Source organism: Grammomys surdaster, unplaced genomic scaffold (genome assembly GCF_004785775.1).
Source record: "Grammomys surdaster isolate TR1022 unplaced genomic scaffold, NIH_TR_1.0 309, whole genome shotgun sequence".
NCBI lineage: Eukaryota > Metazoa > Chordata > Mammalia > Rodentia > Muridae > Grammomys > Grammomys surdaster.
Window position 1 is genome coordinate 751,302 of NW_021604728.1, and position 21,646 is coordinate 772,947.

At 52.3% G+C, this 21,646-nt stretch overlaps 2 protein-coding genes across 2 annotated transcripts in view; both read right to left on the minus strand.

Moving 5' to 3' along the window:
* The window catches only part of Ttc28 (tetratricopeptide repeat domain 28), a 63,939-nt gene extending 56,136 nt beyond the window's left edge, over nt 1–7,803 (minus strand). Inside the window, exons 1-4 of the mRNA XM_028777410.1 lie at nt 6,907–7,803; nt 5,315–5,838; nt 2,088–2,197; nt 358–487 (exon numbers count right to left, since the gene is read on the minus strand). Of these exons, the coding sequence (XP_028633243.1) occupies nt 358–487; nt 2,088–2,197; nt 5,315–5,838; nt 6,907–7,802 (1,660 nt within the window). The 5' untranslated portion in view covers nt 7,803. The remainder of the gene's footprint in view (nt 1–357; nt 488–2,087; nt 2,198–5,314; nt 5,839–6,906) is intronic.
* Nucleotides 7,804–7,812: 9 nt separating this feature from the next.
* The window catches only part of LOC114629401 (tetratricopeptide repeat protein 28-like), a 249,740-nt gene continuing 235,906 nt past the window's right edge, over nt 7,813–21,646 (minus strand). The window contains exons 6-7 of the mRNA XM_028777413.1: nt 7,898–8,248; nt 7,813–7,832 (exon numbers count right to left, since the gene is read on the minus strand). Coding sequence (XP_028633246.1) covers nt 7,813–7,832; nt 7,898–8,248 — 371 coding nt within the window. The remainder of the gene's footprint in view (nt 7,833–7,897; nt 8,249–21,646) is intronic.

Consider the following 21,646-nt stretch of genomic DNA (forward strand, 5'->3'; position numbering starts at 1 on the left):
TGGTGCAGGGGTCTGTGGGGGAGGGACACCTGGTGCAGGGGTCTGTGGGGGAGGGACACTTGCTCTGCTCTCTCAGCCTCTGAATTGCTCTCCTGTGGTTAAGCCAGTTGTGTCACACTGGATTCATCCACCTATGTGCGTGACATCTGGTTGGTAGAACCAGCTGAGAGCACGCTCACTGAGCTCACTGGGACTGGCACTTGCCCCCATTGCTCTGCCGATCTTTGCTGAATGAACAAGTGACCGTTTAATCACAGGCTGTGGCCTCACGGTCTGCACTGACAGCCAATCATCTTTCATTGCCAAACCATGGGCACTGTGCGCACAGGTACACATGCGGACGCCGGCTGCTCTCACCTAGGCTGACGAGCACCCGCTGCAAGGCCTGGTAGGATGATGTCTGCAGGTCGAACAGAGAGAGCTTGTAGTCGGTGCTCAGCTGGGCCTCGTGCCGGATCGTTTCAAACAAGGCCGAAGCCCTGTAAAGCTGCAAGGGACAGAGACCGTCACCCAACGTCCACAACCAACGCCCAGCAGTTCACAGATGCAAGGCAGCGCTTGCTCATTCCAGGCATGCGACCTGAAATCACCTTTAAAGGGGTTCAAAGGATGACTGCCAGGCAGGTCCTTGTGGACCTGAAGAAATCGGTTAACTCAGCCCCAGTTAACTAGAGTTTACGTGACCAGTCTTTGATGGATGAGGGAATATGAAAGATTAGGACTTGTGGTCTGAAGGACATTTTAAAACCAATTATTGATACAAACAGGAGCTGATTTTGAGTAAAGCAATGAAAATCCTCTACCTCTGTCACCAGACAAGAGTAACTGCCCCCCCCATGCCCCACCCCAGGCCTTGGGTACACTGGAGATGGACCAGGCTGGGCAGTGAGATTGTAGGTGGCCCAGTGTCACAAAGCCCAAACACGGTCCTTAAGACCAGGTTTTGCTTATCTCCATGGGGCTGGTTTCAGTCACATGGGTACTTTGAGGACCAGACAGCTGACATTTCCCTGGAATACCCTGCCCCCCGAAGCCCCACATTTATACAGGCTGGAAGCAGAGCCAGGAGCCTGGAGCCAAAGAGCAGATGGAGATGCTTCTGACTCTGCCACTCAGCACTGTCAGGCTCTGGCCAGGACACAGAGCCCGTTTCTTCTCTGTTGATAAAGCTTCTTCTGTCTTCCCGAGGAGTTTGAGGAATAACTCAGGGAGCAGAAGTACTTTCAAAACCGTGGATTGTTGCGTTGGTAAAGACTTTGATTCTTGTACATGGGAAATGGCAGTATCAATTCTTTTCATTGCCTTTAATACTTTTTAAAAGAGGATTTTAAATTTTTATTGGTGTGCGTGAGTGTCCACTTGCACACATGTCTGTAGGTGACTGTCGAAGCCAGAAGAAGCTGTTGGGTGCCCTAGGGGGGGAGTTGGAGGCGGCTGTGAGCTGCCCTCTGTGGGTGCTGGGAACTGAACTCAAATCCTCTGCTCTTCCCTCCTGAGCCACCTTCAGCCTCAACCTTTAACACTTTAACACTAAGCTCAGCACCCTAATGCCCAGCGTGCTGCAGCACAGACCCAGCACCAGCCTGTGTCCAGGCTGCTCCTCTGGAGACAGGCCTCCCTCTGCTCATGGAGGGATCCCCTATTCCTGGCGCACTCCTCTTAGTAATCATTCAAATGGCCAAAGGGCTGAGTTTGAAGCAGACATTTCCTGTCTACCCACAGCCAGTGTGACAACACACTCGTCTTCAGCAGTGGGGACTTTCTATGAGGAAGGGGGAGAGGTTATTCTCTCTGCCCTAACTAGAGACCGCCAAGGACAGTAAGCCCGATAGCCATGCATCCTGATCTTATCTTTCCACTAAAGAACACTTGTGGTTTTACACTAACTATGGCAAAGGTGCGCAATACAAGAATTTGAGAAATCATTGAGAGAGCTACCCCGTGGGTGAGCGGGAGTCTTGGCAGCTCTCTGGCTACACAGGCTGGGACTCTGGGTGCATTAGACAGGCTGGCACCCCTGAGAGCTCCACAGCTGCTGAGACAGACATGGCGGGTGCTTTGGCCTCCTGGGACAGAGCTCTGCGTACCTGGTGCTGAGCCTCCTCAAGGTTTCCGCTTGCCCAAAGGGAGAGACCAAGACCATGGCGAATTTTTGCTTCATCTTCTCTTCGACCCAGTTGCTCAGCTAACCTTAAACCTGAAAGCAGACAGGGAACCATAAGGAGAGGGGACAGGGACCGACTGGCGACTCTGTTCCTGATGTATGTAAGGAAGGCTGCAGGGAACCAGCAGCCAGGGAGAGGACGCTTCCAGTGTTGCAGGAAGTGAGGAGATACAGCAGCAGAAGCCCAGGTCATGGCTGTTGGCAGCGGATGGATTGGTAGGGCAGGCAGAATCAGGAAAACCAATGTAACCTAACCTGGCTGCCCTCGCAGATGCAAAAGGCTTAGCTCTGCAAATGAAAAGTCCTGGCTGATACAGTCACATCCCCAGATTCTCTGCCTGGGAAAAGCTTTTCCTGACAGCCAGGTACTGAGGCTAAGGCTTGCCTTTCCATCTCACCCACACCATCCAGGCGGCGCTGATGAGAAGCTCATGAGTGTCTCTTGAAAGCGGAACGGTGCGCAGCTGGACCCTGCTCCTGTGACTGAAGCTGCCGACACGCTCTGGGTCCCATCTGTGATGTGCCTCAGCGGGGGTTGTAAAGCAAGTGCTACTGTGAGCAGGAAGGCTGAATGGCTGCCCTCATTTCCACGGTCTCCACAAAGGCACCTGCAGTGGGTCACTCACTCACAGCAAGCCTTTGGGTTTTCAGGACACCAGCCACCTCCCGGGCTTTGTGGGGCTAAGTCTGACAGCCGCAGTTCATCATGTCGGTCACTACGCTGGTCTCTGACACTCTGCCTGCATCCCAGTGTTCCCTGCACACAAGCTACCATACGACTCCCACAGCTCAACAGTACACACAAGCCAGGGCTCCTCTCTCATCTAAGTCAGGGCAGGAAGCCGGTGCCAAGCACTCTGGGCCTGTGTGGTTCCTGATTTTTAAAGGCCCTGAGTCAGCTGAGCGGCTGCCGTGAGCAGCTCCGCTCGGGGGTCTGCCTCCTAATTTATGATGCATTTCAAAACACATGGCTCAAAGAGCTCAGAAATAGCATTCCGAGTTTAAACCATGCCAGTGGGCAACAGAAGAATTTGTAAATAATTCACATGAAAGGCAATGGTTCTTGGGAGAACCAGGATGGCTCTGGTTGTTATGACTTTCAAAGGGCCTACCACACTGACCCTTCAGGGCAGATGTCTGGCAAGTCCTTGGTCTGAGTCACAAGTACGGTTCTTTGGGCGACCCCCTTGGAAGACAAATTCTGTGAGAGAGGGATCTTGCTTGGCTCCAAATGTGTCCCCAACAAGAAGGGTGTCCACAAGCCACTGGGAAGGTGCACTTGAACTGCCTTCTAGGAACCTGCACATGCCACTCGTATGGCCAGCTCTCCTGCACTGTGCTAAAGCCGTGTGTGTGTGTGTGTGTGTGTGTGTGTTTGGATTGAGCCTACTTCCTTTGCTAGTTTCAAGAGTGAAAAGAACTGGATGAAAAGCCCTGGAGTTAGCTGGTGTCAGGCCACACTGTCTGGGAGTTGTTCAGACTCAAATCCACACAGCATTCCCCTGAACGGAAGAGGCACGGGAAAGTTGGGGGAACTTCCAACTCAACTGCCCCTCTGCTGTGGGTCTTGGAGACTGCTACAGGTGCTCTACAGGGTCCCGAGTCTGCTCGGAGTGCACTAGAGACACCTAGTTAGGCTCACAAACCCTCTCTGCCACTATGGGGAGTTTTCAAATACAAGTTTTTCAGAGCTCTATGAGACTTATCACAAGAGACAATGATAAAGACAAACTGCCGAGTTTTCCACGAATATAGAACTCGGTGGTGCTGTCCCAGCCAAGCCAGCTGCTGCCCGGAAACGCTATTTCAGAAGGGAATTAACAGTAAGGCCCCTGCTGCAAACCCTGCATGCTGGGCCTCACACGGTCAGCCGGAAGCCACCACTAGGTGGTGGGACCCTTATGAGAATTTCAGCAAAGCTAGGGGCCCGTGGGAGCCACAGAGGGGTGGGACCATGGCTCCAGCTTCAGGACTTCTCCACTGCAGGCTTGTGCTGGCCTGTGCTGAGCCACCCACCACCAGCCTGTAGCTATTGTCCACTCAGCCTCCTACCTCCCACCCTGGGGACATCCCCTGGGGCTAGAGAACAGGAGGGAATAGCTGCCCCCAAGCCTGCAGTTTCTGTGAGGTCAGAAACAACTCCAGACAGGGGCTGAGCCCGCTCTGCAATGGACTAACTTAAGAGTCAGGGTCAAATTGTGGTACTTCTCCAAGCCTTGGTGACATAGCTGCAAGAATGGAGATATGTGACCAGTTCTTAGGCTGGGGGTGCAGCTCGGTGTAGAGCATGTGAAATGAGCTAACGTGCTTCTCACCACTGTCAAAGAAAGGAGGATAAGAAAGCAGAATGTAGCCAAGAGGGCATGTCTGAGTTCTGCAGTGAGAGGTAAAAGCCAGCCTAAGGGGCTGCAGGTAGAAGGAAGCCAGCCTCACAAAGGTGTCCCAGCCTCAAACCTGGAGCCAAGTCCCTCACCAGCAAGCACACCTACCTCTCCCCGTCTCCTACACACAGTGACCCTGTGCATCTCCGAGGGCTTCAAGAGCAGGGACACCCCAGTATGGAGGAGAAAGGCAATCCCTTTGGGTGAGATTCTAGCTCATGTAGGAAGGCCCCGACGACCTCAGGTAATCGACAGGCTCTGTAGCAGCAGAGGGAGACAGGTGCCCAATTTCCAGGCCGGCTCCCTGACATCAGTTTGTGCACTGTTAGAGCAAACACCAGAAGAAGCCTGGGCGGGACCCAGGCAGAGACACCGGGCCAGCAGCTGCTGTGCCTGAGCTGAGGACCCTAGGCCGTGGTGCTTTGGTATCTCCTGGAAGGTCACCATGGCCTGGGGCAGTTGGGCTTGTTTCTGAGGTGGACTCTCCTGATTTTATGCCCTCACTCACGTCTTACGATCTGACTGGTGAGGATGTGTCATGTGTCCAGTCGCTGCTCTGACGACCAAGGGGGCATCAGCTATTTGGGCAGTGGGCTAGGGGCGGGTACCAGAACCGAGAGATGGGGAGGCAATAGGGGTTCAGAGAGCTGGGGCAGGAAAGGGAAACGCCTTAAAAGTACGGAGGGACACCTGGTGGGGATGGCAGGGCCTGTGAGACCCTCACTCCACGGCGCTGGCTGAGTCTCCCCTGGTGGCGCCTTTTGCCTACCTTCCTGTAAGTACATGACTGCCTGCGAATAGTTCTGCAGGGCATGGTGAGTCCTTCCCAGGCTGCTGTAGGACACGGTCTTGGCCACCAAGTCGTTCATCTGTGCCGCGATGCTCAGGTGCTGCTCCTGATAGACCACAGCCCTCTCGAAAGTGCCCAGGGACTCGTAGGTGAGACCCAGGTTCCCGTAGGCTCGGCCCTGGCACGTGGGATTGTCCGTCTCCTCTGCAATCTGCAGATCGAGCTGGTGGTACTGCAGGGCTGTGTCGTACTCTCCCATCTGCTGGTAGACGCCCCCCAGGCCGCAGGCTGCGTCACTTTCCAAGGCTCGGTCCTTCATGTCCCTGGCAATGTTCAGCTGCCGTTCGAGGCAGGAGATGGCCTGTTCGTAATTCCCTAGTTGGCTGTGGAGGCTTCCCAGCTCTCCGTAGGCCTGAGCTTTATTGGAGGCCTCGCCAAGCTCATGGGCCACCACGAGCCTCTTCTCGAAGCACACAAGGGCCTGCTGCAAGCTCCCCGTTGCCCTGTGGGGATGCAGACAGAGAAGCAATGAGATCACCCCGTGCAGGTGCGGACATGCTAAAGCCCCTGAGAAAATGAAAAGCATTCGTCACTGTCACTTACTATAGAGGCTCTTAACTCCTTCCCTAGCTAAAAATCTATCATGTGCCCTTAGAGTGAGATGCAGAGGAGTTTCATAATCTGGAAAGCAATTCAGAAGTCATCCCTTAGTGACCTTCCCAGGAGCCTGCAATTCAGTGGGACGCGTACCCCCGAGGAAACATAAAATATATTAATAGACACGATGATAGCAGGGTCCGGGACTCGGGCCTCCCAGCCTCCACTACTGCTTAGACGGTGCTTCTGAAATCACTTTACAGGAGCTATAAATCGCTCACCCTGAGTTTCTTGGAGCAGTCTGTGGGTGACGATTACTCTGACCCCTTCCTCCCCTCCTGGAGCCCTGATTCCCCTGCCCCTGAGGAAGGCCCTGTCTTGAGTCTCCCCCTTGTGGGGGAGAACAGCCTTTTGTGTGTGCTGCTCAGAGACAGACAGAGCAGGAGGAAGATGGCTTTTGGTGGCACATGGAGCCAGCTGTCTGGGCACATGGATCTCATTGCCTGAGCCTCGGTTTCCCCTGTTCCATGGCAGACGGACATGTTAGCACGTACGACATTGCTGTACTGTTTAGACAGCTCTGCAGGTGCCCAGTGTGGGCGGGGTCTGGTGCACAGGACTTGTGCCTCCGTCACCGGATGGGGCTGAGTAACTGGTGGCCACCAAATGCTCACAGAGGTCGGCTGAGCAGATCCACCCAGCTTCCTGTGAATCCTATCATCCTGGTCACTGTGTACTACATGTGAGGTGTGAGCCCTGGATCGACTCCCGGGTGTAACTCGGGCACGAACCTGCCCTCTCTGGGCTGCGGTGTCTTTCGTACATGACAGCAACACTGTCACCCACTTGAGTCAATGAACTGTCGAGAAGCTCAGCGAGGGGCACGGGAGCAGACTGCTCTTAGCTCGTAGCTGCCCTTCCTGCCGCAGCCCCGCCCTGCAAGTATGTCCAGCCCCGTTCCCTGTCCACGTTACCTGTGTCCGTTTCCTAGACCCCGGTAGGCCTTGGCTTGGTCTTGCATGCGGTTCAGACTCTGGGCGACAGACAGGTACTGCTCGTAGTACTTGATGGCTTCCTCGTAGTCCCCCAGGGCCTCGTAGCAGTCCCCCAGGTTGCCGTAGGCCCGACCCCTGTCCAGCACGGACTCGTTCCCGCTGAGCTGCTGTAGCATGGCCAGCTGCTGCTCGAAGTAGCCAATGGCGTCCTCCATCACGGTCATGTTCATCTTCGTGATGCCCATGTTGCCGTACACCTGGGCTTCCAGGCTCGGCTCCTTCAGCTTCCGCCCCAGCTCCAGCTGCTCCTGGTAGCACTTGAACGCCATTGTGTATTTCCCGAGGGCCATGTAGACAGCCGCCAGGTGCCCGTGAGCCCGGCACTCCCCTGGCAGGTCACTCAGTTCCTGATAAACCTCCAGCTCCTGTGTGTGATAACCCAGGGCCTTGTCGTACTTCTGGACCATGCGGTACGCGGTGCCCAGGGCCGCGTAGGCACTGGCCTCCAGCCTTCGGTCTTTCACGTGGTGAGATAGGCCCAGCTGTTGCTCATAGAACTTGATCGCACCGTTCACATCCTTCTTGCAGATAAATATATCACCCAGGTTCCCTAGGGCTCGGAACTTTGCCTGGGAATTATCCAGGGACTGGGCTAGGGACAGAAGGTACTTCTGACACTCCTCGGCTTTGGCGAAGTTCAGGAGAGCCTTGAAGGCCAGACCCAAGTTGCAATAGGCTTTTGCTTGGCTCAGTTTGTCATGAAGGTCTTTGGCCAGAGCCAGATCCTGCTCATAGTACTTCACGGCCTCCTGGTAGTTTCCGAGGCAGTAGTGAGCATAGCCGAGGTTGTGGCAGACCTTTCCTTCTCCTTCCATGTCCTGGAGGTCAGGAGCGAGGCGGAGGTACTGCTCGTAGTAGGGTGCAGCCTGGACATACTCTCCTCTGGAGCAGTGGAAGTTCCCCAGGTTGCTGAGAGCCCGGGCCTCGCTCTGGATGTCTCTCAGCTCCCGTGCGATGTTCAGGTGGTTCTGGTAGTGCTGCAGCGCCCGGTCATGGGCTCCCAGGGCCTGGTAGGCGACGGCCAGGTTCCCATGAGTCGATGCCTGAGAGGCACGGTCGTTCACTTCCATGGAGATCTGCAGCTCTTGACGGTGGTACTTGACAGCCTGGTCGTACATGCCCAGGGCGTTGTAGGCATTGCCCATATTTCCGTAGGCGCGGCCTTGGGCTGCATAGTCGCTCAGCTCTTGGGCGATGCACAGATGGGTCTTGTGGAGCTTCAGGGCTGTGTCGTAATCGCCTTTCATCTGGTGGATGATCCCTGGGACGACCGAGAAGAGAACAGAACAGGTTAGAGAAAGTGCAATTTATAGCTCAATCTAAGGTTTGTGCAGTTCAGAGTCAAAGACTCTAGACTGAAGGTGGGCGGGGTCAAGCCCGGTCAGGGATGCAGAGGGAGGGTCTGAAGGTAGACGGGGGGGGGGGGGGCGGGGGGGCGTCCATGGATGGGTGGGGTCAAGCCCTGTCAGGGTGGCAGAGGAAGGATGGCTTTCCACATTTCAAACCACCAGGGAAACCCAACAGATTTGATGACAAAAATGAGAATGTTTTACAAATAAGCACACAAAATTAAAGGGCAAGCATAACACACTAGAAAATATGTGAAACATACGAAAAATTGTAGCAGCTGCTGTAAAAAATTGTTGTAAAAATTCACTGTTGGCTTAGAAAGAAAAAAAATCAAGATCCCAATTTACTCGAATAGGCAAAGAATAATAAATGTCAGCAGACAATTCAGCTGAAGAGACACACGGAGGGGAACGGGGGGTGGGCACTAATTTCCCTTTACAACCAATGCAATGCAAAATAAACCAACCCTGAAGAACCAGCCGTTTTACCCACACTAAATTAGCAAATAAAAACTTTGAGTGCCCCCTATACTGATGAGGTTGCCCCGAAACTGGTGAACATGCCAGCTGTCGCATATACATGGTAGCAATGACTGTAGAGCATCCTGACTGCAGTTGGATGGGATTTGCTCTGACGTGCAGTCCTGTGCTGGATAGACGAAGTGGCTGGGTGGGCATGCCCTAGGGATCAGAGCCTTGACCCCACCAGCCCCCCGGGTCCTTTAATGGTGAGAACATGGAGGCATTGCAGTTAAAGACCCACTTTTAGCCAGTCCTCCTACTGCCTTCAGGCATCATGGGTTCAACCATCCTTGTACAAAATGAATCATACACTACTTTCTCCTTTCTAAAATGGGCCAGAGGATGTGCCCAACCCAGGATCGCTGTGAGTGCAAGCCCTGCCTGGCCCTGCTCCCGCCCTGCCTCCTAATGACACCTCTGCACTCGGTGATCCCTGAACAGCCTCTTGAGTCTACCGCAATGTTTTTGGCGCCTATGTGATCCCTTGCTGGTTGGGATATAAGAGGGAGAAAGACCAAAAGGCCTTCTCAGAGAAGGCTGCCAAGCGCAGCATGCATCATGTAGTTCTCCCTCCCCATCAAATACAAGGCTTTGTTGTTACCGCTGGCCTCCTCTGGGGACAGCTGAACCCCATTTTCCAAGAACCCCAGTGTCAAGAAAACATCCGGCTTTAGACAAAGTCAAGAGTCCTGTTTTACAGGCATACCTTCACCCTACTCAGGTTGAGTGTCCTGGAGATAGACAGACAGACAGACCTGTAATGAGTCGAAGGTCTTACTTTCTTGTTTTTGTTTTAAAATCAAAAGTCTTTGCCAACCCCACTTTTAAAAACAAGAAAGTCAGATTATGATCATCCCAGAGACATGGAGTGCTGGCCGTAGTGGGACATGCCTATCTATAATCCCAGTACTCAAAAGGTATAGGCAGGAGGGTTGTGAGTTCGAGGCCAGCTTGGGCAACATAGGACTATCTCAAAAACATACAAAGAAAGGAAGGAAGAAACACAATAAGCAACATGTGTATCTTGTTTTGCGAATAAGGCCCAAGATGGCGTGGCTAACGCACAAGGCAGCAGCAGGGGAGTCTCTTTCTCTTACTCTGGACTAAGGGTCTCGGTCATGAGTAGGTAGCAGTCTGGATAGAAATGGCTGCCCAGGGTTACAATGATTTGTGAGGGGAGCTGCCTGCTGGTTATAGCAAACTGATCTGGTCTCCAGACAGCTGCTGCTGCTTCCTTAGCTTCCGCCGGCCCCACAAAGGACCAGAGGAGGGCTTTCAAAATTACAGCTTCCACACACTGAGAAGGGCAGGGAGGCTGGCCTCGCTGGGCAGGCCTCTCCCTCTGCCTGTCTCCCTTGGCAGGTCAGGCTGCTGCCAGCCTGGGGCGTTCTGTGGGGACAGTGTGGTCTCTTGGCAGCTGTTCTCTTTGTTGAAGAGACATAAAAGCAGCCGGAGAGCAGTGCAGAATGGCTGTGCTCACGCTGAGGGGCTAATGTTCGGCTCCTCCTGCCCTTTCCAGGATGCCACTCAGATGGGGACTTACAGAGGGGCTGTCAGCAGGGGTGCCCTCCATGACAGTAGGTCGTGGGGAGGGAATTAAATGAAGATTAGTAGGGCAGGCAGGCCTCAGTCCTGGGTCCTCAGCAGGGCTGTGGGACAGGACACGTGGTTAGGATGTATACGTGGCCACCTCGGGTCTCCACCTATGTGGGCTATCTTTGTGGGAATACTAAGGTCTACTTCAAAGGCTGTGGCGAGGGTCACGACGTCATGCTCAGTGCACTCCATGCGGCCAACTCGGTGGGACTGGGACAGACCAGACAGAGTATTTCCACTAAGATGGCACCCGGCACCCATTTCAGCTGAGCTGGGAACTCTGGCGGGTCTCATTTGAGCTCTCTGGGAGCAGGGCCTCAGTTCTTACACAGGCAGCGCAGTGACCCATCCGATCGTACTTCTTATTGATTGCTACCAGAGCCGGCTGGGGTTTTAGAGCCGACATGCTCTCTCCTCTGCTTTCAAGCAGGTCCTCGTAGGAAACACGGGGTCTGGGGAACAGGAAAGACACGCTCCTATCCCAGGCTCACCCTGTGAAAGATAGAGTCTCAGGGAGGAGAGGGGAGCTATCCCCTTGGCTGTACTAGCCCACTTGCCTCCGGACAGAGTGTGGTTTGGCACGGCAGCCAGGCTCAGTAAGGTTCTCCTCTGTGGGACTGTTCACAGGTGAAACAGCTCAGTGTCCCAGCTGTTGACATATCCTAGGAGTTGGGGGGACTTGGAGTGTTTATGCAAATAGAGGGAACCAGATGAGGAAAACCAGGCCATCGACATGGGCACGCAGAGTCTTCACGCTATTCTCCAAACAGTTAAATAATAAAGCGATGCAGGCAGGCTGGCACTGTGTGCGTGTGCTGTGTAGCCCCCTTTTGGATCAGGAGACTCTTCTGAGTAACCTAGGCCTGATGTAGGTCTAAGGACATTTTTCCACCTGGGAGACCTCAGTAGAGGAAGCGATCAACTGGTCACTAGACTCTCCAGTTACCAGGTCTCGTTCCTACCTGAGGACACTGCACGCAGATTGCACGCAGATTGCACTGTGTCCTACGTTAGCTCATGGTCATGACCTTTACACTTACAGGCTGGGGCACACCTTGTCTGGGGTTGGCCGGGACGTGGTACTGCATTTGCTCTTTCTGGTGCCTCTACACAGCACATGTGGTCCAGAGACCCTTCCCCATCAACTTGAGATTCCTGGATCTCTGGCTCAAGTTTCCACATACACCTCTAACGTGGTTTTGAAAATATCTCAGAGCTTCGGGTGGGGACAAGCCTAGTCAGTAAACAGATGGCTCAACTCAAAGGTGTGACAGCAGGTGCTAGAACTGGTCATGTCTTTGTAGGTAACTCGCCATTATTTTCACCAAGGTTGGACAGCAAAGTATATTTTCAAATGGGGGTGGGGGGGACTCCAAAATCACTCGTCATATGACTTTATCAGCTGCAAGTGTCTTACAGAGGCTTTTCCAGAAGCTGCCTCCGCCTGGCTCATCAATGCTGAAAAGCCACCTGAGGCCTGTATGCCCGGGGCTTGGGTGCCAGCTGCTGCTGCTGCTGAGTGAGATTGGATCCTGGCGTGCTAGCCTCATCAGAGGGTTAATACGCCACCGAGTTCGTAGCTGAAGGAGGACCCTGGGGATGGGCTTCTGAAGCAGATGTCTTGTCCTGGATCCCTCCTGTCTCTGTGCTGTGAGCCCACCAAGAGCTGAGCACGCCTGCTGCTGTGGCATTCTGTCCTCGCTACAAGCCCCCAGTGATGGAGGCATCTGGCTGTGGATTGTCAGGATTTCTGCAGCTAGGAGCCAGAACCTGTACTTTTAAGTTACTTTCTCGGGTATGGTATCATGATGACGGAAAGCTCAAAGTCAGTCTGTGGTCTCGGAGACATGGGAAGTTCCAGAACTTAGGCCCACGGACCTCGAGAGGCAGGTTCTGCTGGAATCAACCAAACCTGGCAGCCTGACTGACTCATTTCCTGCTTTCCCGATTCACTCGGAATGCCTCTTTGTGCAAGGGGGTCACAACTCTGTGCCTGTTTCTCCTCCGCCAACATCTGCGCACAGCTGAGACCATGTGCTGGCAGCAGCCACACTGGTGCTGAGGAAATCCCAGGTCTTCAAGTGCGTGGGAAGCAGCAGACACCATCCCTGGTGGATGCTGTGCTTAGTACTCCTCTGTCCTGACAAGATGCAGGCTAATGCACCTGTCTGATTTTCCTGACAGGTCCCTTCCACTTCCTCCACGGGACCAGGGAAGTGGCCCCATGTTAGCTTTTCTTCAGCTGCCCTTCCCTTCTGTTCCCCTGAGAGGGGCCTGCCACAGTCAGGTATGGGACACTTGCACGTCCCCACTGCCTTCTCACAAGCATACTCAGTTGGACACACCTGTCTTTGTACATCAGCTTAAGAAAATAGATCACTTGCTCTGTGGTCCCTTCCTGCCATGGCCCCTAAGGCTACAGCTGCGTAAACAGTGACAAGAGAAGCCACCCTAAAGCAAGTATTTGCCCGTGTATATCTATGCCTACACCTATACATATAGTTTGTGGACTTGGTACACAGACCCACTTCCTGTTTCCCTGTGAGTAATCAGAGACGGAGGTTGCAGGTGAATTGCTCAGAAGTCCCCTGGGCCTCTGTGGTGATAAATCTCAGCTAGAAGGAAAGATTAATTGTATTATGGAGCAGGAGAAATAGTAATTAAAGCCACGACAAGGGGGAGGCCGGGAAGGGGTACTCCACGGTGCTGATGAAGGAGGAGGAATCAGGCACTGACATTCCTAACAGCGTGGGCGGTCGGACGCTGTGAGAGCAGCTGGTGGGAAGCAGGCTGCTGTCAGTCACTGTTGAGAAGACGGAGCGTGCTTGTCACCTGGGAGAGACAGAAGGATGCCTCAGTGTGGTGGCACGGGGAGTTGTTCTCTGTGACACTGAGGTAGCTTCTCTGTCCCTCCTTGGGCCAGTCCTACCTCTGTGAGCTCTTTCAGACCTGCAAGGGGTGAGCTGGTTAAGTTTGCCACCTCCCGGCCCGGGCCGGATGTCCCTGCTGGTACTCCAGGGCTGAGCTAGCCTGCAGGCAGCCCGGAACGCCCTTCCAGTCTGCCCAGTCCATTGTTCTCACTGCTTCTCTCGCCCTCTTCCCTTGCTTTTGCTGTGGTGGGCTTTTCTAGTGACAGCCCCTCCCCCACCTCCTCCCTATCCAGGAAGAGTGGACTCAGGTTGCCAGCATGTGCAGAAGAGCTGAGTTCCCTTGAGGGGGCGGGCAGCATTAGCATCTCCAGTCCCCTGGTGCCACCACACCACACACTTCCACTTCTCTCTGCAGTGCAGCAGCAGGAAGGTGGGCCACAGCTGGCTGAGACCACTGAGCTCCACGAGGGCTGCATGGCCGCCCTGCTGGCCACGAGCTTTGTCATGGCACCTCCTGATGGATAAGCTGTCTAAGCCCTTGTTTCAGTCTAGCAGTTTATACCATATGCAACCAAGCTCATTATATTGGAGAGACATCCACTAAGGGAGGTTTTCCTTTGAGTGCATGCGTCTCTGGGTGCTCCAACCCCACCCTCACCTGGTGAGACTATGGATGTCCGTGCACTTGACCCAGACAAACAAGCTTCGCTGGCCAGAGCACTGCCTCATGGACGTGGGGCCGATGGGAAAGATTTTGGTTAAAATTTGCTATTGGAAAATAAAAAGGGGTGGGGACTAGAGAGACGGCTCAGCAGTTAAGAGCACTTGACTCCTCTTCCTAAGGTCCTTAGTTCAATTCCTAGCACCGGCTTTGTGGTTCACAACCATCTGTAATGGGAGCTGATGCCCTCTTCTGATGTGTCTGAAAACAAATACAGTGTTCTCACATACATTAAATAAATAAACCTGAAAGAGAGAGGGGAGGGGAATGAAAAGGATGCAGCTTATAACCCAGGCACCTGGATGGTTGAGCTGGGAGGTTCACTACAAGCTCCACGCCAGCCTGGACTGCAGAGTGGGTACCAGCTGAAGAGAGAGAAGAGGAAAAGGAAGCCCAGCGATCTAATCCAATATCTGTGGAGAAGCCTCACTGATACCATGCCATTCCCTCTCAGAAACGCTCACATGGAGACACTCTGAAAACTCTTTTTGAACTCGGCTTGCGTTTTGGATGATGAGAATTGTGGATTTCTCCTTCTGCTTTACCAGGAGCTCCAGCTCAGACAGGAAGTTCTGCAGTGCCGGCTGTGTCAGCCCCTGTGTGGCCTCTAGACTTGTGCCTTGGTCTTGGGTTTTTTAATTTTGTTTGCCCTGAGTCCTGGCTTTGTATTTCTACTGCATCATTATACAATATTATGAGTGAGGTAGAATCCTTTATGGGATAAGAAAAGTCGCAGACAATTGGGCAATGGTCCCTTTACGCCCATTGCACAGGCTCATCCTCCCCGTGGCCTGTCATTTCCACGCCACATCCTACTACCTGAATAAGCCAAAGGGCCCTGGCATTGCAAGATCCCTTCTGTAGCTCCACGACTTCACTATGCATGTACGGCTCCTTCCTACCCCGGCCTCAGGTCTCCCCTCAGAAGACTATCACAATGAAATTAAACTGGAAATGCCAGCATGATGCTCCACCTTCTGGAAATGGTCGTTACTCCAAATGGTGTCAACCAACAGTCCTCAAAGATCTGTTTCCCTCTGCCTCTGACTATTTTATAGGATGAAATACAGCTATCATTCTTAGACACCACAAGTTTCCACCAAAGGGACTTAGCATCATCTTACCCAAGGATAAGTTTGTGTCTGAGCGTGTCACCGCTTAGCGGTGTGTGATGGCGCTCTGAGAATAGGCTCTGCTTCCTATTGGACAATGTGGGCAGTGGAGGAGGAAAGTGATCTCCTGCCGGGTGTCTCTGGTGGATAAAGCATGGTGGCAGGTTGTGGGGCCAGTGATGCTAACCAGCCGCTGCCACAGCTTGGATATCATTTGAAGGACAAACCCAACCACAGTGACAGAGTGTCGTAGCCAGGGATGATGCTGAACTGGGGTGTGTCCACTGGAAGTTCTAATGAACAATCTGAAAAGACACATTCACTCTAGGCCACCGCCCAGCTGGAACTCTTAAGTCACTAGGGCTGGTTAACTGGGCGGCCTTGTGGCTGTCATCCGGTAATTAGAGCAAAGTCTGAGAAACTGGAGACCTTTATTTTAAACTCTTGCTTTGTAACTAACCATCCCCACCAGCTTTCCATTTATGAGATGCAATTAATTCATCAAGAAGATAAATTAAGGACTGAGCTGTTGCTTAGTGGCACAGCATTTACCTCGAAGGCTCAGGGTTCTGGGTTCTACCCCCAATACTCCCCCCAAAAAAGAGAATATATATATATGGGCTTTCCCCCATTATTAGTAATGGAGAAACATTTTTAAATATGTAAAATAATGTTGCATTTATTCGTTGTGTTTGTATGTTGAAGCACACCTACAGGAATCGTAGGCAACGTATAGGAGTCGGTTCTTTTCTCCCACCAACTGGGACTCGGGGATTGAACTCACGGCATCACGCTTGCTGGCATCTGGCCAGCCCAAGGAACAAGTCTTAACTTAAAAATAGTAGTGGGGGTAACAATACCTACAGCAACACACAAACATTCCTCTCTTGTGGTCTCACTGATGGCAGGACACCAGGATTACTGGCATGGCTGTCACACATGAAGGCATGCACACACATGCACACACACCACGCACAGGCATACATGCACAGGCGCGAACACACACAGATGCATTTGAGTTGCATCTGTGTTTTTAGAGCACTGTTCGTTTCCAAAGCCCTTGGTCCGTCAGCATCTCATTAGCTGCTGGACAAAGCGGTCACGGTTAGGCTACCACTGAACCACTCACAGAAGCATCAGTCACTAGGTGATAGATTTTAGAGTGGAACCACTCACTGCCCCTCACTTTGTCCTGGTCACTCTGGCCTCTGAGAGTCTGTGGTGGCTGCGGAATCTAGCTATGCTATCTGGGTAAGAAGTGATGTCATTCCTTTAGCAGAGACGAGATGAGGATGGCAAGGTCTGCCTGGACCGGAGGGAACCCTAGAAATCGACAGGACAGGCCAAGAGGATGCTATTTCAAAATGTCTTCATTCTGCAAACTCAATTGCCAAGATGAATGCATTTCCTAGCGAGGCTGGAGAGCAAACTATGGAGCCTGCTTTCCAGAAGAAACCATCGGATCTGAAAACCTTCCTTTTAAAACTCAATCGTATTTAGCAGTCTGGTGTGACTCTGCAAATGTGTTCCATCAGTACATGGGCTTCTAGTCACGGCAACATCAGAAACTGGTTAAAGAGCAGAAGGGGACTGATCTGTGAGTGTCTCCTTTGTGGTTTGATTGGGAGGGGTTGACTGGGGACCGTGAGGACCCTGAGGTGGGCTTTCTCGTGCCCAGAGACTCAGAGCTCACAGTGACACTGGACTGTCCCAAACATTTGCTGGCTCTCGACATGCCACAGCCTAGTGTGTCAGGAGGGGATGGATTCCTCTATCTGCTGCTCTGTCCTTCCAGGCCTAGTGGTCTACACTCTGTGTCCAGCAACCAATTTTTCCACATGCATGGAAGTGAAGGTGCTATCGGCCCTCCCTGACTGCCCATGGCAGCTATGGAGAGCCCTGAGACCACTCATCTCAAGACCCAAACAGACCCCTCTCATGTGGTTGTGGCTTTCTTTGACTGTCTGTCATACTTACAGACAGTGTAGCGGGCTCAGAGATGAACGTAATAACTTGTTTACAATCATGCAAATATTACTTTTTAAGTGTTTGTGACAGGAGGCAAAGGCTTTTAGCTGGCACTCATTTTGTCTGTCGTCATTTCTGCTATCACCACTGCTACCACCATCCTCAGCCACTGTTGTCAGCAGCAGCAGCAGCAGCACTGTAGAACACAGGGCCTCACCCGCACTAGACCTTTGAAGCACTTCCACAGACTCTAACACCCGTTTTCAACATCCGCCCTCTTCCTCACTGCCGTTGCCAGCGCTGTTAGGAAAGCTAAGCGTTAGTTTCCCAGCCCTGCTTACAGTCTAGGCTGGTTAAGTGGCACTGCTGTCACCCGTGGGTCTTAGAGAGACCTTAGCTTCTCTGGCACAGTGGGACAGAAGCAGTTTCCTTCTGGATGGCATAATGCGTGGAGCGTCCCGGCCACCCTGGTGTCTGTGGCCAAGGGGAGGGGAATTGGAGGAAAAGGAAACAGGCCTTTATTTAAGCCGCTGTAGACAGGGCTGGATCGTGTGTTTACAGCTGGAAGCCCAGCTCACACTTGAAGGTGACTTGAGAGGGATGGAGAGCCACCCTTTAGGGCAGCTGACAGAGGACCATGTTTCCCTTGGTGGCACAAGTCCCCGGCGGGCAGCGGCCACCGGCGTGAGTGCAGCAGTGAGAGAAGAGGCTCACCTTCCATCTGTCTCTTGCGTCTCTGCCCAGCAGTCCCCAGACTCAGCTCTGCCCGCTCTGCCTGAACTCTCGTGAATTCCTCGTCTTTCTTTCTGTTATCCGTCTTCTACACCCCATCCCTTTCCCCACAGAGATTTGCTCTTTCCTTATAAAATTTCCAACTCTGCTTCATGTCTTTTTAAATTATTGTTTTTTATCGTTGATATTATAATATAATTAAATCATTTCCCCCTTTCCTCTGCTCCCTACAAACCCACCCATACACACCCCCACCCACTGCCAAGTTCACAGTCTCTGTTGAGGTTTTTGTCTTTTACTGTCTATCGTAACGCTAAGTGCTGGCCCCGAGACCTGAAGTCTCCATGAAGTCTCTGGGACCCTGGCCCCAACTTAATTCTGATTGGTGAATAAAGATGCTCACAGTCAATGGCTGGGGAGAAGAGACATGAGTGGGGTTTAGATTTCGAGGGCCTGGAGAGAGAGGACCACGGGGAGAAAGGAGAGAGAAGCTGCCATGGGCTAGAGGACGAGAGAACGTGGCCCAGAGTTCGGCCTGGTTGGAGTTGAGAACAGCCCAGACGGAATGTAGTAAGTGACAGGTGATAACTTGGGCTTGTCAATGGGAAAGTAGACCCTCACAACACGGAGGGTAGGCAGCTGCCCAGCGACTGTGCTGCTTAAGGAATATTTGAAAATATAAAGGCTGTGTGTGTCTTTCATTCAGGAACGTAAATGGTCTGAGGCGGATAGAAACCCCGTGCTGGGATTTATAATTTTTTTTTCTTTTTACTACAGGTCTCTTTTTTCCTTAACTGTTGTATGTTTGTGAATACATACATATTCCTAACTATGAGCTGTTCGGTCTGTGTAATGTTACTTGTGTGTGTGTGTGTGTTTTCATGACAGACCATTTGGTGTTGGATAACAAATTGATGAGTCTCCCTGGGGGAGATGGTTTCTCTCTCAGCACTCCTTAGTTGACTACAGTTCTTTGTGTAGGGTTGAGGGGATCTCACAGCGGATTCCCGGATCCCCCAGATCCTCCAGCCTTCCCGCCCCCTCTTCCTCAGTGCGCTCTGAGCTGGAGTGCGGATGTGTGTGTGTGTGTGTGTGTGTGTGTGTGTGTGGCGGTGTGTGTGTGTGTGTGTGTGTGTTTGGGGGTGGGGCTCCACAGCTCTGCATTTTGATTGGCTCTGGTTTTCTGCAATGGTCTCCATCTCTTGCAAAGAGAACGTTCCCTCGGTGTGGACTGAGGACTTCACTTCTCTGTGGGTTTACACAGATACTTAGAATGTGCTTGGAGGGACGGTGCTGGGTGTCGGCTGTAGGGTCTCCTCTGAGAGCCGGGACTACACCAGCCTGGGTGGTTGGTTAGGTTCCCAGTGCTGGTCATTTCACTTCTTTTTCACCCTTCTGATTCTGATATGCTGAATTGTGATGAACTTTTCAGTCCTTACTGTAAATGATTCCAAAGGTCCACTGCCTTGGGATTGTTGCTTCTCCTTTATGTAGCAATTCTGACTTATTTTTGGTTTTCTCCATTTGAACTTCAACTATATTGAGTTATTACCTGGACCTACCAGCTCCCCCTAAATACAGAACACTGCTTGTGGGTCCGGTGGGGTTTGGTTCTTTTCTCCATGTGCTTGGGCAAGCCGCCTCCCTGTCTCACAGCGGTGGCTCATGTGACAGAGTAAAGCAGCCACAGCTCAGCTCCCAGGGTGACATCCATTTTATCAGCTCCAAGGACTGAGGCCTTACCCAGGTAGAGGGGTGAGAACCGTCCCAAGCCCAACTTTAGGGATCAAGCTGTCAGTCTGCACTTGGGGACAAGAATTAATGAGATAGTGATTCCTTGGGGGGAAATCCCGGCAGTTCCTGATTGATCCTGGAAGAATGAATTGTGAGCTGGCTCGCCCCTCCACCCACCCTTTCCAGAAGAGCCCACAACTGTAGCAGCTCTCCTCTCAGTCAGCAGGGAAGCAGCCGCTGAGTCCTGCACACCCTGGAGAGACCTCAGTGGTTGTCATACAGCTCTCTCCTCCACCGAGCCCACCTCACCCTCTCTACCTCTGCGTCATCCCTAGCAGGGACGCACCACCATTAATCATTCATTTTTCCAGATGGAGAAGGGAGCGGCCTAGCTGAAGTCGGACAGCTGGTTGCTGTTAGTCCGGACCTGTTTCCCATCTCACCTCCCTGGAGTCAGGAACACCTGGATTTATTGGGCTCGGTTAGCTCTGACACAAACTGCTGAGCAACCTTTAAATGTGAGCACTCGCTGTTACCGCAGCGCACACCGTGAGTCGAGGGTCACTGTGACAACCCTGGGTGACAGACAGGTGCAGGAATACCATCCCCCCCCCCCACCCCACTGGGTGGGTGAACTCACTCCAAAGCTGCCAAAGGTTTTTCTGAGTCAAAGAAAAAATAAATAAAGAAAGAATGCCTTCCACTTCTACTTCGGTGACACAAAACACACAGATGGCCACGGAGCAGGCTTGCATCCAGAGATCTGTATTTCTTTGATGATGGGCCTCTTATCTGCAGTCGATTTTACAGGACTGCTTTGGAGAGAGGATTATCACCAGTCATTAATAAGACACATCAACCGGCTTAGTGGTGATGTTAAAAAAAAATCATTAATGGAATTTATTCAGGATAGAAATATGTTCGTAACTAATTCAGAGATGCCTCATCCATTAAACAAAAAAAAAAAATATTGTTGCACAGCTCATTACAAGAGGCTGGGGGAACAAAGGGTGAGTTTTCTCCTACGAGGCATTTGCATAAATTAGTTGAAGAGAGCCTCCTCCACTGAGGGCTTTGCGGTGCACATCCCCAGTACGACGATCCTGAGAGGATCTGGGAGGCAGAAATTAGAGAGCAGCAAAGTGGCTACGTGCACTGTCACAGAAAGACACAACACCCACGAGGCACAAAACAACTCGAAGCAGCCTGCGCTGGTGCAGGGGAGAAACAGGGTTGGCAGCAGCGCCAGGCGGGTGGGTGGCTCGTACTTGGCTAGAGTCTCCCAGTTCCTAGAAAGAGCCTCCAACTCTGACGACAGTTCTGCAGCCATGGTGAGCTAGTGACAAAGAGCCAATGTGTCCTCCAAGGAGCAAGCAGACTCTCCTCAAGAAAACCGTCACAGGGCCTGTCACTCTGATGGACCAGAGTCACAAGTGTAGCTTTGCAGGGGCTGGCCATGGAGAACTGGCAGGGTCCGGTCCCACGGTGCCTGAGCTTTGGCATGACCCCCTCGTGACACTTGATGAGGGCAGGGTAGAAATAGACATTGGGTTTCAAAGACTCAGCTGGAGGCTAGGAATGAAGAGTGTCTTTAGTCATCATATTGATTACGTCAGGACACTGTTTTTGATACATGTAAGTTAATAAAACTTTACCAGTTTCACTCTATTTTACTTTTAAAACTTCAACTACTAACAAAAATGCAAGTGACTTATAAGGATCAGCTGGTCATTGTTTCTTTCCCTCAGCAATTTGACCTGAGGAAGGAGCCACACCCTCTCCTCCACCTCCTCTCCCTCTCCCTCTTCCTCCTCCCCCTCCTCCTCCTCCTCCTCCTCCCCCTCCCCCTCTCCCTCTTCCTCCTCCTCCTTTTTCCTCCTCCTCCTCTTCCCCCTGGCCCACATCAGAGCCTGGGCCAGCCTTCATGGCACTCACCTGAATTCCCAGTGTTTGGCTCTCTAGGGCTAGCTCCCTTGCCTTCTCAAAAGCACCATAAAGAAATGGGTTGATGGGAATTATTTCAGCTGACCTGCCATTCTAGCAAACTGCTTGATC